Source organism: Aythya fuligula, chromosome 3, assembly GCF_009819795.1.
Source record: "Aythya fuligula isolate bAytFul2 chromosome 3, bAytFul2.pri, whole genome shotgun sequence".
NCBI lineage: Eukaryota > Metazoa > Chordata > Aves > Anseriformes > Anatidae > Aythya > Aythya fuligula.
In genome coordinates this window covers 22,388,065-22,402,472 of record NC_045561.1, presented here as the reverse complement: position 1 = coordinate 22,402,472, position 14,408 = coordinate 22,388,065, and the positions used below count along the sequence as shown (strand labels likewise).

The 14,408-nt window shown below is 43.3% G+C and overlaps 1 protein-coding gene across 1 annotated transcript in view; it reads left to right on the top strand.

Annotated features, from left to right (window-relative positions):
* Positions 1-8,283: 8,283 nt before the first annotated feature.
* The window catches only part of TP53BP2 (tumor protein p53 binding protein 2), a 46,225-nt gene continuing 40,100 nt past the window's right edge, over positions 8,284-14,408 (top strand). Inside the window, exon 1 of the mRNA XM_032184705.1 lies at positions 8,284-8,352. Within this exon, the coding sequence (XP_032040596.1) occupies positions 8,326-8,352 (27 nt within the window). The 5' untranslated portion in view covers positions 8,284-8,325. The remainder of the gene's footprint in view (positions 8,353-14,408) is intronic.

The window sequence follows — 14,408 nt, the reverse complement described above, 5'->3', positions numbered from 1 at the left end:
CTTCCCTGAGGTAGTGGGACATGCACCACAAGTGAACAACTGGGAGCAGCCTTAAGCATAGTGTGCCCTGGAAGCAGGACAGCCCGTGTCAGCCAGTGTGGTGGAGGGTAAAAGCACAAATTGTTTGTTTTTAAAGGACAGTTTGATAATGGTGTGTGGAAGCACTGGGAAATAACACTGTGTATCTGGTGGGTCCCTCACCCCCTGCACATAATGCAACCACTGCAGTTGGAAATGGCACGCTGAGCTCGATAAACCAGCAGCAAACGACTGTTTGTTTGGTTTTTGTCCTTGTTAATCTTACACCAGTCGTAAAGCTACAGGTTTCTGTGTTTTATATTTTTTTTTTCACTCTACAGAGGAACAGAAGCAAGAGTAAGGCAGTCAAGGATGCTGTGGGAACGGTGTGAGAAGGGCCTCCAAGGATGTAACAGCTGCAAGGAGACCTAGTTGCTGTTGAGCAAGAAGCCAACAAGGCTCCCCCAGCGCTATAGGAATAGCAGCAGCTGCACAGACAACGCTGCAGCCCGGTACAATGAGGTTTAATTCCAGAGAGTGAGCTACAGTAAGGAGAAACATGTCTGCACCTACAAAGTGAGGTGCAACTACGTAACTCTCACCAGCGTAAGAGTTACGTAGATATTAGTGAGGTGTCTTGGTCATAAGAGCTATATCTGGAGCAGCAAAGGGATGGGACCAAGGGCTGTTTCTAGAATATTCCTAGATAATTCTAAGTAGGGTCATGGGCACTTGCACCATGGCTTCACAACCGTTTCTGTGGCAGAGCAAGGCACAACTGTTGAAAAGTACAGTGCCAGTCTCCTCTTTTCCTTCAGCTGCTGTTGTTTGGCGTTTTCCTTTTTCATGTCAGTAGTGTTGAGCATGCACGTTTCATTAGGAAACTGGTGCTCCATAAAGCTGACTTAAGAAAAAAAATCACTGTATGAATGCTGGAAGTGACAGTAGAAAAGCATATGGGAAAAAGTCATAAAATGTTTGTGGCGAGTGGGACTGCTCATTACAGTAACTGTACTACAAGGTAGAACAGCTTTAATTGTTACAGAACTAAAGCACTACCTGCCTGGAGTACCCCTGCATCCCTACACCTTTTTCTTTTTCTTTTTCTTTTTCTTTTTCTTTTTCTTTTTCTTTTTCTTTTTCTTTTTCTTTTTCTTTTTCTTTTTCTTTTTCTTTTTCTTTTTCTTTTTCTTTTTCTTTTTCTTTTTCTTTTTTCTTCTAGGCTTCTTCTTCTTGAATTTTAATTGTGACCTTTTTTATTTGCAACTTTCCTCTTTCCTCAGAAACCCACCTGGAACCTGCCTCTTATAAGAAAGAAATTCACTGAAAAAAAAAAAAAAAAAAAAAAAAAAAAAAAACTTGGAAGCAGGGGAAACGCAAGGGCAAGCCTTTATGTGTGTCATCCTAATGGCACTCCAAAAATGTACACTTGGTATTTCCTTTTTTGAAGCAAAACAATTTGTGCCATGTATGTATTTGGAAATGTTTTTCCTCTTTCCCCCACCCCAACTTGTCAATGCTGCTGTAAAACTGGCTATCTTAGAACAAGTTTTTTTTATGGCTGTAGTTTTAGGACCTGATCTCCTTTCATATGCATACTCAGCAATTTAAAACACACTTAGGAGAATTCTTAATAAACTTGTGACTTGGCACAGGAAGGTTGTGCTGGCAGTCCATTAATATTTTAAAAGCAAGTGTTTTTCTCCCTCTTCTTAAGCATATATAATTTAAAATAGTTTCAAGAATGCTTTTTGTTTTGTCCTGTAATTTGAGAAATTTGAGATTTTGAGGTACTCCTTTATGTTTGATGTTATGTTTAATAATATATAAACTGCATTTTCTATATGTTTATTATGTTAGTAAATATAGTGTATTAATGGTATAAACTACATATTTTACATTATTAGCTACAACTACATAAATGACTTTTTGTTTAATAAGTCTGTCTCAGCACGTAAGATAATTCTGCTGTCTTCCACGTTTTGATTCACATAATTGTATGAGGTATCTTGTATCATTTTTCTGAGCGTACATCACTGTCTTAATTTGCAGAACTGCACACCACACATACTTTCACAAAATCCTTGTCACAGATTCACTTGTCCCTTATCTTTGCAGTTACTATGGGATAGGGTGAAGCCAGATAACTTTAATAGTCCCTGGAAGGGATGATATCATGTTATGTAGATTCCATTGCATATGAAGTAACATGCAATCTCTGTAGACAATATCTGTAGTTAAAGCAGGATACATACCTTTATTTGGGTTGCTGCTCCTTTAGGTTTCTGCAGTGCTTGTAAGAATTTTAAAAATCTTGAAATAACCTTAGTTCTCATTATACCATGTTATAATGATAAATATACTTGGACCAAGTTTTGAGGGGAACGTTTCAGTGACTGACAAGAAAGATGTTAGGGGGAATATATTACTTTGCCCCTTTAAAGATGCCTCTGTACTTTGTACTAGGAATATGAGATTTAAAGGAAAGGCCACTTGGGCCAAGAGTGTGTATTTTGCTTTCTTTGTAATAATCTGCACATTTCTGTACTCAGAAGTCTTTGTCAAATCTCATTAGTTTTCTAAGTATTTGTTGGATAAATTTTTAGGCATATATACCCTGAATAGATTCAGCCTCTTGCAGCTTACTACATGCTTATAAAACCATGTTTATTGTGCTCCCAACTGATCGGAGTATGGTCTGTTCAGAACAGCAGGGACTGTGAAATTTTACTGAATCTACGTAGAATATTTTACCTACATAGAATATTTTTCTTGTGATCTGTGTGGCAGCAAGCATTGCCAAGAGGCATGGGGAAGCGGAGGGAGCCTACCTGAAATACAAGAAAAGTTGTAAATATCAAATGTGAGAAAAGGGGAGGAATTCAATGAAGGGGAAAAAGAGAGTTTGAAGCAGGAGCTAACAAGTGGACATCTGGGAAGACAACAGTAAAGGAAAGAATTCTAGTAGCAGGAGCTGAGGTTGAAGGAAGGTGTGCAGCTAGGTCACGAACAGGGATGTTAATGGGGAATATAGGAGCAAAGAGGAGTAATGTGCTCAGAAATCGAGGCTAAGAGCAGAAGTTGTGTGGGAGGAAAACAGATTTGTTTTATCAAGTAAGGGTAATCAATAGAAAAATAGAAAATGCCTTCCCACGAGGCAGGTCTTCTTTTCTGGGGTGTCAGCAGTTTGCTCACTTTATGAATCTTACTTTTTTTAAGAGGTACTAAGTTTGAAAGCAGACTGTTATATTTGAAAAGTCATATATTAATTCAGGCTGCTGGATACTGAGGCAGAGTAAAGTCCAAGGCTCAGACAAAACACAGGGTCTGGCTGGCTTATAACAGAGAACAGTTGCATCGGGGCATATCCAGGGACTGTGACTTTTGAGCCTGAACTAAAAAAATGAATAAAAAAGAAAGCACACTGAAATTTCCTTTTAAATTGTTTTTAACAAGTGTATGCCGGAGCGTAAATTTGCACAGATTCCTGTTTTGCAACTAAAACTTTTGATCCAGTAAAAGATAACTTAATACTTTGAATCATTTGGAGTTACAGCTTCATATATGAATGTAATATGAGTTCTGTCAAATCAGTATAAATATTTAAATAGATGCTTCACAGATTAACTAGTTTCAGGCCCAGTATTGCTATATGTTGTATAAAAAGCTGGTTGAGTAACCACCTCTACAATCTACATCTACCTCGTGATTTATTTGTAATACCATACATAAGGTATCTGATAGTAATCATGCAATGAAGTTGAAAAGAAGAGTGAGGATGAAAGAAAACATATTCTCTGTAGATTTTCTCAGCTAAAAGTATTGGGACTGTATGATCTTGAGTAGCTTTTGTGGGCTAGGCATGTTGCACAGTCAGGCTTTTTTTTTAATTATAGTTTTCTATTTTAAATAAAAAAGAACAAAAAAGTGTTTTCAGCTCCACAAGAGAGTCAGGGTTTGTAGACATGTAATACATTTATTAGGGAAGCTGATGTACTTAAGGGATAAAAAAGACAAGCTTTCAGGCAAATAACCTTGCTATTTTCTTGGAGTCAAAGTGCCTTCCCTGAAAGAGGGCTGCAGAATTACGTACTACCCAGCCAGTCACCTCATCATAGAAGGATATCAGATTGGTTAAACGTGATTTCCCCTTGGTGAATCCATGCTGACTATTCCTGATCACCTTCTTGGAGATGACCTCCAGGATGAGCTGGTCCATCACCTTTCCAGGGACGGAGGTGAGGCTGACTGGTCTGCAGTTGCCTGGGTCCTCCTTCTTGCCCTTTTTGAAGCCTTGCTTGGGGACTCACACATAGCTGCCTGCTCAGCACTGGCTCATCAGCTGGGCTCAGGGACAACTGTACACAAAAGTGATATGTGCAGCAGAGAAAGAGAAGCCTGGATGTGCTTGCACAGTGCTGTTTGCCTGGTCTGGTGTAGCGGCTGGCCTCAGAACCTACCTATTCAGGAACAAGGGTAATACAGCTGCTGGTGAAGTCCCAGAGGGTGTCTGGTAGCAGAGGGCCTTGGCCACAAAAGGCTTGCCCAGCCTCGAGGTGCACATCAGAAAGGCTGTGGATTTACTGGTGTAAATGTTAGGGTTAATGTAAGGAGTAGGGTTTGTTTTAGGGTTAGGGCTATGGTTAGGGTTAAAATTAGCATTTAGTGTTAGGTTTTAGAGTTAGGACTAGAAATTAGGTGTTAGGATTAGAGGTTAGGGTTATGGTTGTGTCATTAAGGTTAGTTGTAATGGTGACCACTAGCATAAGGGTTAGCCTTAGGGTTGGGGTTAATCTTAGCTTTTATCATTAGTTTCTGGTCAGTAGGATTAAGGTTAGAGTTAGGGTATATTTATGTAAGGCATAGATTTAGGGTTAGGGGGCTAAGGTTAGGGTTAGGGCTAGGGCAAGTTTTTTGGTTAGGGTTATGTGTTTGTTTGTCTGAGTGTTAAAGTTAGGGTTAGAGTTAGGGATAAGTTTAGGGTTAGGTTTTAGGGTTTTGTTTAGAGTTAGGGTTAAAGTTAGGTTTTAGTGTTAGGGTCATGGTTAGTGTTAGTCCTAGGGTTAGAAGTAGGTTTTGGTGTATGGTTTCGGCTAGGTTTTGTTTTTAGTTTAGAGTTAGGATTTGCTGTGTCTATGGTCAGAGTTCAGGTTTTGAATATTTTGGGGGGTGTGGGAGGGTTAGCATTTGCCTTAGGGTTAAGGTTAGGTTTATTGCTAGGGTTAGGGTTTTGGTTATGTTTTGGTGTAGTGGCTTGTTTTAGGGTTAGTATTAGTATTATTATTAGGGTTAGGATTACTGTGTTAGGGCTAGGAGAAGGGTTTAGTTTTAGGATTATGTTTAGGACTAGGTTTAGCATTAGGTTTATATTTATGTTTTGCTTAGGTTTATTTTTTTTTTAGTGAAAGGATTGTAGTTAAAGCTAAGATTTAGGGCTACGGCTAGAGCTAGGTTTAGGGTTGTGTTTAAAGTTTGTTTTAGGGTTTGACTTAGGGTTACAGTTAGGGTTAGTGTTAGGATGGAGTTAGGGTTAGAGGTAGTGTTAGATCTATGTCTAGTAGTGTTAGGGCTAGGACCAGGGTTTGGACATAGAGTTAACTTTAGGGCTAGGTTTAGGTTTAGTTTTATATTTATGCTTTTATAATTATGTTTTGTCTTAGGGAAAATTTTGTTGTTGGTTTTAGGGCTAGGATTAAGTAGCAGATTTGTTTTAAGGTTATGTTTCTCATTATTATTTAGGTAGAGTTTGGGTCAGGATTATGGTTAAGTTTATTTTTAGTTTTTTTGTTTTTTTTTTTTTTAAGGTTAGGATAAGGTTTAGGGTTATGGTTAGGGCCTTTAGGGTTAGGTGTTAGGGTAAGGGTTATGGTCAGTGTTAGGGTTTAGATTTAGGGGCTTAGGTTAGGTGTTATTGTTAGGGTTAGGCGTTGGGTATAGGGGGTTAGAGTTAGGGTTATGGTTAGGGTTGGTGTTAGTATTACAACTTTGGTTTGGTTTAGGATTCGTTAGTGTCAGAGACAAGGTTATGGTTTCTGGTTAGTATTAGGTTAAGAGTTAGGGTTTATGGTTAGCATTAGGGCTAAGGCTAGGGTTAGGGTTAGGATTATGACTGGATTCTGGTTATTCCTAGGCATTAGGAGTTAGGGTTAGTCTTGTTAGTGTTAAGCGTTAAGGCTAGGGTTTAGGGTTAGGTGTTGGGTTTGGGGTTAGTTTAGGCTTAGGGGTTAGTATTAGTTTGTAGGGTTAGTGTTAGGCATTAGGGGTAGGTTCATTTTGTGTTAGTGTTAAGATTAAAGTTGTTAGGGTTAGGATTAGAGTTGGTGTTGGGTTTGGGGTTAGCTGTTGGGTTATGGTTAGGGTTGATGTTCTGAAGACTGCTGTGTCCCAGCTAGTTGAGTTCTGGCGATCAATTCTCTCGCCTTGCTCTCTTCTTCTCCCAGCTTTCTTATTTTAGAAGCTTTCCCTTCTTTCTGTAGCCTTAAGCTTTATCCTTCAGAAATGAGCTCTGAAGTTCGATATGGTGCAATTTCAACGGTAGGTGGCAATGGGTAGCAAAGCTAAAGCGGTTGACATCCTCCTCCTGTTGCATTGATGTTGTGTTGATTTCTGACAAACTGTTTCTCAAATTACCGTCATAGAAACAGTGTTAGAACCAGGTTCACTACCTTTTTCCTGAAGAATTCAAGAGGTTATAGCAATATAAACCACTGACAGGCACAGCATTTACAAATAATAATAATAATAAAGTTTACAAGATATTGCAAATGATGACAAGACATTACAAAGAGATGTTGTCTGATGTCTGCTGTTTGATACTTCTCATAGTCGTGTCAGGGACTGTAAAAGAAGACTGGTCTGGAGACAGTTTTAGGCACACTGAAGAAGAAAAGAGTGTGAGAAGTTGCTGTTGAAATTGCTTAGATACTGCTCTGAGAAAATTAACTGAAGGTTTGGAGTAGTGTGGTGAAGGCATGAAATACGGTAGTGTCTCCCAGCCTCCCACCTAGATCCATCAAATGAAAAGACTAAGGGCAAGAAATGCTGATGATTTCTACTTACCATCACTACAACTACTGCTTGTAAAACCTTCCTGCTTTTGCAAGCTTCTGCAGTTCAGACCAAGTAGATCACTCACAGAGAGAAAAAGAATGGTTCTGGTATATCTTTTCCTTACCCTTCCTCTTTCCCTTCCCCTTCCCATTCCCTTTATTTCCCTTTCTATCTGTTCTTTTCTCTCCTTTCTCTTTTCTTTTCTCTCCTTTCGCTTTTCCCTTCTTTCTTTTCTCTCCTATCTTCTCTTTTCTCTCCTTTCTTTTCTCTCTTTTCCTTCTTTCTTTTCCCTTCTTTTATTTTCCTTTATTTTTTCTCTTTTTTTCCCTCTTTTTTTTTTTCCTTTTCCTTTCTTTCTCTTTCCTCTCTTTCCTCTTTTATTTTCTCTCCTTTTATTTCCTCTCTTTTCTCCTTTTTCCCTTCTCTCCTTTCCTCTCCCCTCCTCCCGGTGGCTGTGACCCCGCTTTACCCGCACTCCCCTGCCCGCCGCTCCCCGTGCGCTGCCCGCTGGCCCCGCGGAGCCGGGCCCCGCAGCGGGGCAGCGCGCGCCCCTGGGGGCTCCATCCGCCAGCCGGCGCCCAATCAGCGGCGGGGGAGGTGATGTCATGGCCCGGGCGGCGCCGCCTCATTGGCCGGCCCCGGCAGCGGGGCCGGGCGGGGAGAGAGGGGGCCGGGGCCGCCCGCTGGGCTCCGGCCCCTGAGGAGCGGGGCCGCGCTGCCGCCGTGCGGGCGGTCCCGGAGCGCCTCGTTTTAAGCCTGTTATGAAATAAACGCTTACACGGGTTCCGTCTGGGCTCTGTTCTCCGCTCACCCGGCAACTTCTGGCCCTCCCCCGCCCCGTCGAGTTACGGGGAAGGTTTCACCCCGGGAGGAGGAGCAGCCGGCGCCGCTGCCCCTGCGAGCCCTCCGCGCGGCGCCCCGCGGACCCCAACTTCTCCCCCCCGGAGCCGCTCCAACGCTCACGGGCTCCCCCCGGGACCCACCGCGGGCTCCCCGCACTTTGGGCCCCTCCCGGAGGCGGGCGGGGCGCTGCACGGCGCCGCGGCTCCTCCTCGCCGGCTCGGGGCTCGCTCCGGAGCGGAGCCGGGGGCGGAACAAAGCGGAGGAGCGGCCGGGCAGGGCGGCCCCGCAACAGGTCTCCCCCCCCGCGGGTCCCGGCAGCGGCGGCAGCAGCAGCAGCAGCAGCAGCGCAGGCCCCAGGGCTCCCAGCTCGGCGGTCTCCCGCTCCGTGCGGCGGGGCCGGCACCGGCCGCCCCCATGCGGTTCGGCTCCAAGATGATGCCGGTGAGTGCCGGGAGGGCGCGGGGGGCGGCCCGGCTCCGGGGGAAAGTTGCAGAGGGGCAGAAAATGGAGCCCGCGGCGCTGCGGGAGGAGCAGACCCTGCCCCCGCTTACCCCTCCTCGGACTTCCCCTCCCCCTTCTGATTTTCTTCCTTTTTTTTTCTTTTTTTTTTTTGGTGGATTTCTTTCTTTATTTTTTTTTCTCCTTCTTTCCAGATTTTCTTGCTGGGCCCGACTCGTTAGACGGGCTCGCTGGAGCGGGGCCAGCGCCGGGGGGCAGCCGGGGCAGGGAGCGCTCGCAAAGTTTCCCCCCTCGCCCCTCCTGTCCTGCCGGGAGCGGGCGCCTCCGCTGTTCACTTTCTTTGTTAAAAAAAAAAGTAATAAATCTTGGGGTAAAGTTCCTCAAGTTGGCTCGCAAAGCGCCGCGCCTGCCGGCGGGGGGTGGCTTTGTTTCCCGGCGGAAGATGGTGTCCGTCCATGTTGGCGGCGGCGGGAGGCGGGGCCGGGGGGCGCCCCGTCAGGGGCAGGGGGCAGCTCGGCGCAACGGCTTCGTGTGATCCTCTGTGGAAGGGTATTTCCCCTTTACCAAAGGGAATTTTCCATTTTAACTCTCCCAGGAGCTGGCTGGAGCCAGCCAGGGGTGATCTGTCCCAGGAGGTGAGGAATCCGTGCCGTGAGGGCAGGGGTGTTGCAGGGATGCTGTGACCTCCGTGTTTAACTATCGGCGTGGGGCGCTTCCTGTGCAATTAGGAGGAAATAACGAGCGATAATTTGATGGCACAGAGCGCTGGAGAGGGCTGGGTGACTTTATTGCTGTCGCTAATGAGGGAGGAACAGACAAAATATGAGCTTAACTGCGGGTGAAACAGCCAATGTGTTGAGCAACTGTGGTGATGTCGGCACGTGAAAACTCCAAAGAAAACAAGCAGTAAAGAATAACGAGGGGTTAATTCAACCCACGTCGAAACCGAGCTAGGTAGGCACCCTTGTATAAAATCAAAACCTCCGAGAGATGCTGCTACTGGCCCATTCCGTGTCACCGAGTTCAAATCAGGGAGAAAACAAGCAGGAGCCGTCTCATCCCACCAGCACGGGCAGGTGGCAAGTTCTGGAGCAAGCACTGCCCTTGTGGCTCAGGCTTTTCTTTGGCAGATGACTCAACTCGTTAGTGATCCTGGTTTTTAACCCCTAAACAAAGGGACGGATACAGCCTTTTCATGTTGCGCTTACTGTGGATAATGAAAGATTGGCGAAAGCTGAATGTGACTGCAGGAATTAAAAATACAAGTGTTATGAACACTACTACTGTAATCCACCTATTAAAAAAACAAAACAAAACAAAAAAATCAAACTGAAAACCCAAACAAATTGAATTTGGATATAGTCTTCAGAGGGTTAAGGTTTCCAACAATTAGAGTGCAAAAGGGTATTTCAAAAGTTTTGTGGTCCATTGGCTGTAGGGTGCCTAAACAGCCACTTGCCACTTTGGAAACATCATTTTATAGTAAATATACTCATGTGAATACGAAAGTGTGGAAGAGGTAATGCCAAAAGTAATTGCTACTATTTTAATGAAGTTTTTTTGCAGATTTTCAAATCCTCTTATTTTCTATGCTTTTTAATTTTTTTTTTTTGGCTGAACTCATTCTCATTTTTCTTTACAAAGAAATTGAGAGTTTGGTGTGGGAGGAAAAGGAAGGTACAAAGAAAGTCAGGAGGGAGCAGGGTAATGTGATACCAGAAGGTAATGTGGACAAGGGATTAAATAGCATAGCAAGGCTTGTGACCCCGAGTAGGGAATACAGTAATCACAAGCCCAACAGGAATTCACCTCTGTACTGGTGGCTTCTGAAAAGCTTGGAAACTGCTGTAACAAACATAACTACTTGTACTCTTTGGAGACTTCCCTGAAATTGGAACGTTTTCCTTGTGGTGATGACAGATAGGAGCTAAACTGCTGCTCTAACCATATGCCAAGACAATGTGATTAATAGTCTGCGTAAGAGTGTAATACGAAGTAATTTGTGTGTAGCTGTACTGATGAAGGTAATAACAGGGTTAACACTGTCAAGCTGTGTGAAGTTGTCTCACCTTTCATCTGCCAAAGGCTTGTGGGAGTGTGACTGGTACTGCTAAGTAGTGAAAAGGAGTTGGATACACTTTCAAAAATAGCATGTTTTTTTTTGCAGCATAATTGGTCTCTCTCCCTGGTTTTACATTATTACCCTAAAGATGAGTATGTATTGAAAAATAATTTGCGTCATGCGTGCTAGATAAAGGCTTTTCTCAGATTGTAGGAGGTAACAAAAATTGAGTTATCCTTTAATGTCCAGTGAAGTTTTTGGATCAAAACACCTTAAATATTAGACAAGATTCCAGTCGTTCTCAGTGGTCTTCTCTGAACTGCTATGCCCAGCAGGCACCTTTTTAAATTAGGGATTAAAATAGGGACTTTCATTGCAGTACTCACCAGTTTGTGGACATGTGCATTTTAAAAATATATCTTAAACCATATATATGTAAGTAAAAGGTTTATTTTATATATATATATATATATATATAAATATTTTTATATATATATATATATGTATATATAATTTTTTTTTGCTTGTTCCAACAGGCAGTAAATTGGAACTGCTGTATAGATCCTGAATTACTGAAATAGTGTAGCGCTAGTCCATCTAGGGCGATTTTCTTTGGAAATGCTTTTCTTACTGTTTAACTAAGAAGTTTTAAAAGAAATGAATGTCTTGTACTTTGCAAGATGAACATAGAATTGTTAAGGTTGGAAGAGACCTCCAAGATCATCTGGTCCAACCATCCCCCTACCACCAGTGTCACCCACTAAACCACGTCCCTAAGCACCCTGTCCAACCTTTCCTTGAACACCCCCATGGATGGTGACTCCACCACCTCCCTGGGCAACCTGTTCCAGTGCCTGACTGCTCTTTCTGAGGAGAAATGTCTCCTCATTGCCAACCTGAACCTCCCCTGCTGCAACTTGAGGCCATTCCCTCTAGTCCTGTCACTGGTTATCTGTGAGAAGAGGCTGACCCCCAGCTCCCCACGCCTTGTGCTCCAGGCCCTTCACCAGCTTCGTAGCCCTTCTCTGGACACGCTCCAGGGCCTTGATGTCGTTCTTGTAGTGAGGGGCCCAAAGCTGAACACAGCACTCGAGGTGCAGCCTCACCAGAGCCGAGTACAGGAGCACGATCGCCTCCCTGCTCCTGCTGGCAGTACTGTTCCTGACACAAGCCAGGATGCTGTTGGCCTTCTGGGCCAGCTGGGCACACTGCTGGCTCATGTTCAGGCGAGCGTCATCTATAAGTCTATAAATAAACTGACCCCCAGGTAGAGTTAACAGATTGCTACGATACCAGTAAGTCATCTGTGGCATCTCAGTCCCATTTCCTGTAGTCTGTTAATTATTTAAGCAGTGATCAAGTTTATCAACCACATAGCGCTGTTTTTCTCATCTGCCTCCATGGATTTCAGTGTGTAAATGGAACTTTAGAGTGAGCTCTTCTAAGCACGTGCCTTATCTCCTAATTTGATTTAGTATCTGTTGTATGTTCCTTTAACTGAATTTCTGGGTATTGTTAGACATTTAAAAGCAGCAGTATTGCAGTTGTATTCAAACATTTTCACGTGGTATTCAGTGTTTAAAGCATTTTGTCTGGAATGCTGAATGACACTTAGGGGGCTGTTTTGGTGACCTTTCTTACCTCTCACACTTCTCTTACAGTCGGTCATTATTAATGATAGGAGAACATTGCCTTGAGTTTTCTAGGGTACTTTTTTTTTTCTTTCATGTTGTTACAATGTGATCTTTTCTGTTTCATGAATTATATGAAATGGTTTTAGCTTCTCAGGTGGCTTTCTTAAACACCTTAGACCTCCATCTGAAACGTTGGAGCCAAATTACTCAGCTATATGTTGAACACCTTTTGTTTCTTCGTGTGGCTTTTATTGGAAATGGGGGAAGGGTAATATTGTGAATTCATGCCAGATCAAGCTGTGTAGGCCAGGAGAGCTGTTAATTATGCTGCTTCTGATTTGTTCAACAGCTCAGGGTGTGAGCGCCCTGTGGGACTCTTGCATTTACTGTTTCAAGGGCTAGCATGCAGAGCTGAGGTTTGGGATAGATGGATAATTTATGGGATTTATTTTCCCCCAGATGGGATTTCTGCTTTATTAGTGATTGAGTCTGTTTTGTGAGATGAATTTACATGCAAGTCAGTCAGACTTTGAAAGAGGCAGGTACAAAGGTTGCCTCAGAGGAATAACCCAGCAGAGTGGAAACGGCGTTGTGCATAGCATTCCTTTCAGGCTATTGATTGAGAAACAGTCTCGGAAATGCCCCGTTCGCTTAGCCCGCTGTCCCTGTTAGCAGTCTGCCTCGGGGACTCCTTTCTCTCCCACAGCTTGTTTATTTAATGCCGGTCAGAGTCCTGCCGTGCAGCCTCTCAGAGGAGGCAGCGCTGTCACCCCGAGGAGCCTGACTGCAGCTGCCCTGCGAGGCTGGGTGGCAGAGCTCGTGGAGGGCTGCTTCTGCCTGGGTTCACGGGGGCACCTCAGGACTCTTCTCAGCTGGGCACCGTCAGCTTCCTGCAGAAACTTATTTAGTGCTCTGGAAACTGAAAGGAACTTGTAATTACATCGCAAGGTAATGAGCAGATAAAGCTCTCCTCCTTGCTCTCAGTTTTATTATCTTCAGGCCTGCTTTCTCGCAGCTGAGTCACTTCTGAGTCAGGCAAAACAATTTTTTTTTTGATCTTCAGTTCTCAGAGAGTCAGATGCTATGTGTATAAAGGTCACCAGAACTCCTGGACGTCACATGAAAGAGACCTAATTACCTTAGTCACTGTTGCTTACCTGTTTTAGGAGTTTCAGTGGAACGTGAAAGACCTGAAACGCTGTTTAAAACAGTGTCAGATAACTCATGCTGTGGTTTGGGATTAACACTTACGGAGAGAGCACAGTAAATGAATTGGGGAAAGAGCAGTAATCATGACACTGTCGTGATGCTGGGCAGGCTAAAAGGCAGAAAGCATTTTTCCACTTGGTTTAGTTATTTGCTTTTTGTTAATCATTAATATTCCGGTTCTCTCTGAGTGTTTAATTAGTCATGCCTGTGTCCTCATCAGTTGTTTCACCATAGTAATAGTGTTACGTGGATGTTTAGCTCAAATCCAGTTATGTATAAATGATGAGCCTTGTTGTTGTTGTTGCTGTGGCATTAATGCCAAGTATTTCATTAGTGAGATGGTAACCTTGTTTCGGAAGCAATTTCTTCCGTGCTACAGTGATGCTTCCAGGTGTTCACATGATCCGAACCTTTGATGAATGGCTGTGTTGTACCCTAGCTTTTATTGGCATCTAATTTGAAAAAGGGGAATTAGAACACTTCTTGCCTTGACCTCTTACGTAAATCCTACTCTCTCATTTTTATATAATCTTTTTGCAAATTAAGACACACAAATGTTAAAATCAAATATGTACTGCAGTATTAAATGAACTTGTCTACAGGAATTATGTCTCCTCGGCGCCTACATCTCCTGTGTCCCTCCTTCTGTAGGGTAAAAAAGCCTGATGGTAGTTTGTTCTGTTGATGCTTGAGATCAGTCCACAAAAGAGATGTTTGTTCATACATCTTTTACATGTGTGTAAAGGGAATGTTCCCCTTTCACTGTATAAGAGGCATGTGTATGGTTTTTCTTTTGTTGTTTTTGGCAAGCTGTGATTTTTTTCTTGTTCTCTGATACTTTTATTTTGTGAGGCTTAACTGCTTAAGGAACAGTTTAGATCTTGGCTTAGATTACCAGTTTCCCTCTACTGCAATAAATCCCATTGTTTCTTTAAATTGAAAGTTAAGGCAGAGTCTCAGGAGTTGTGTATTTTTCTTATCTTAAGTTTCCCTCTGTCATTAAAAGAGGAAAATCATGTTTTCTCAGATCTTCAGAGGGCTCTTTTTTAATGGAGTCTTTGTTATCCCATTTGAGTCCAGTGCTGCACTGAACTACCTGTATGCTGCAACATGCAAATCAGAAACATGACCAG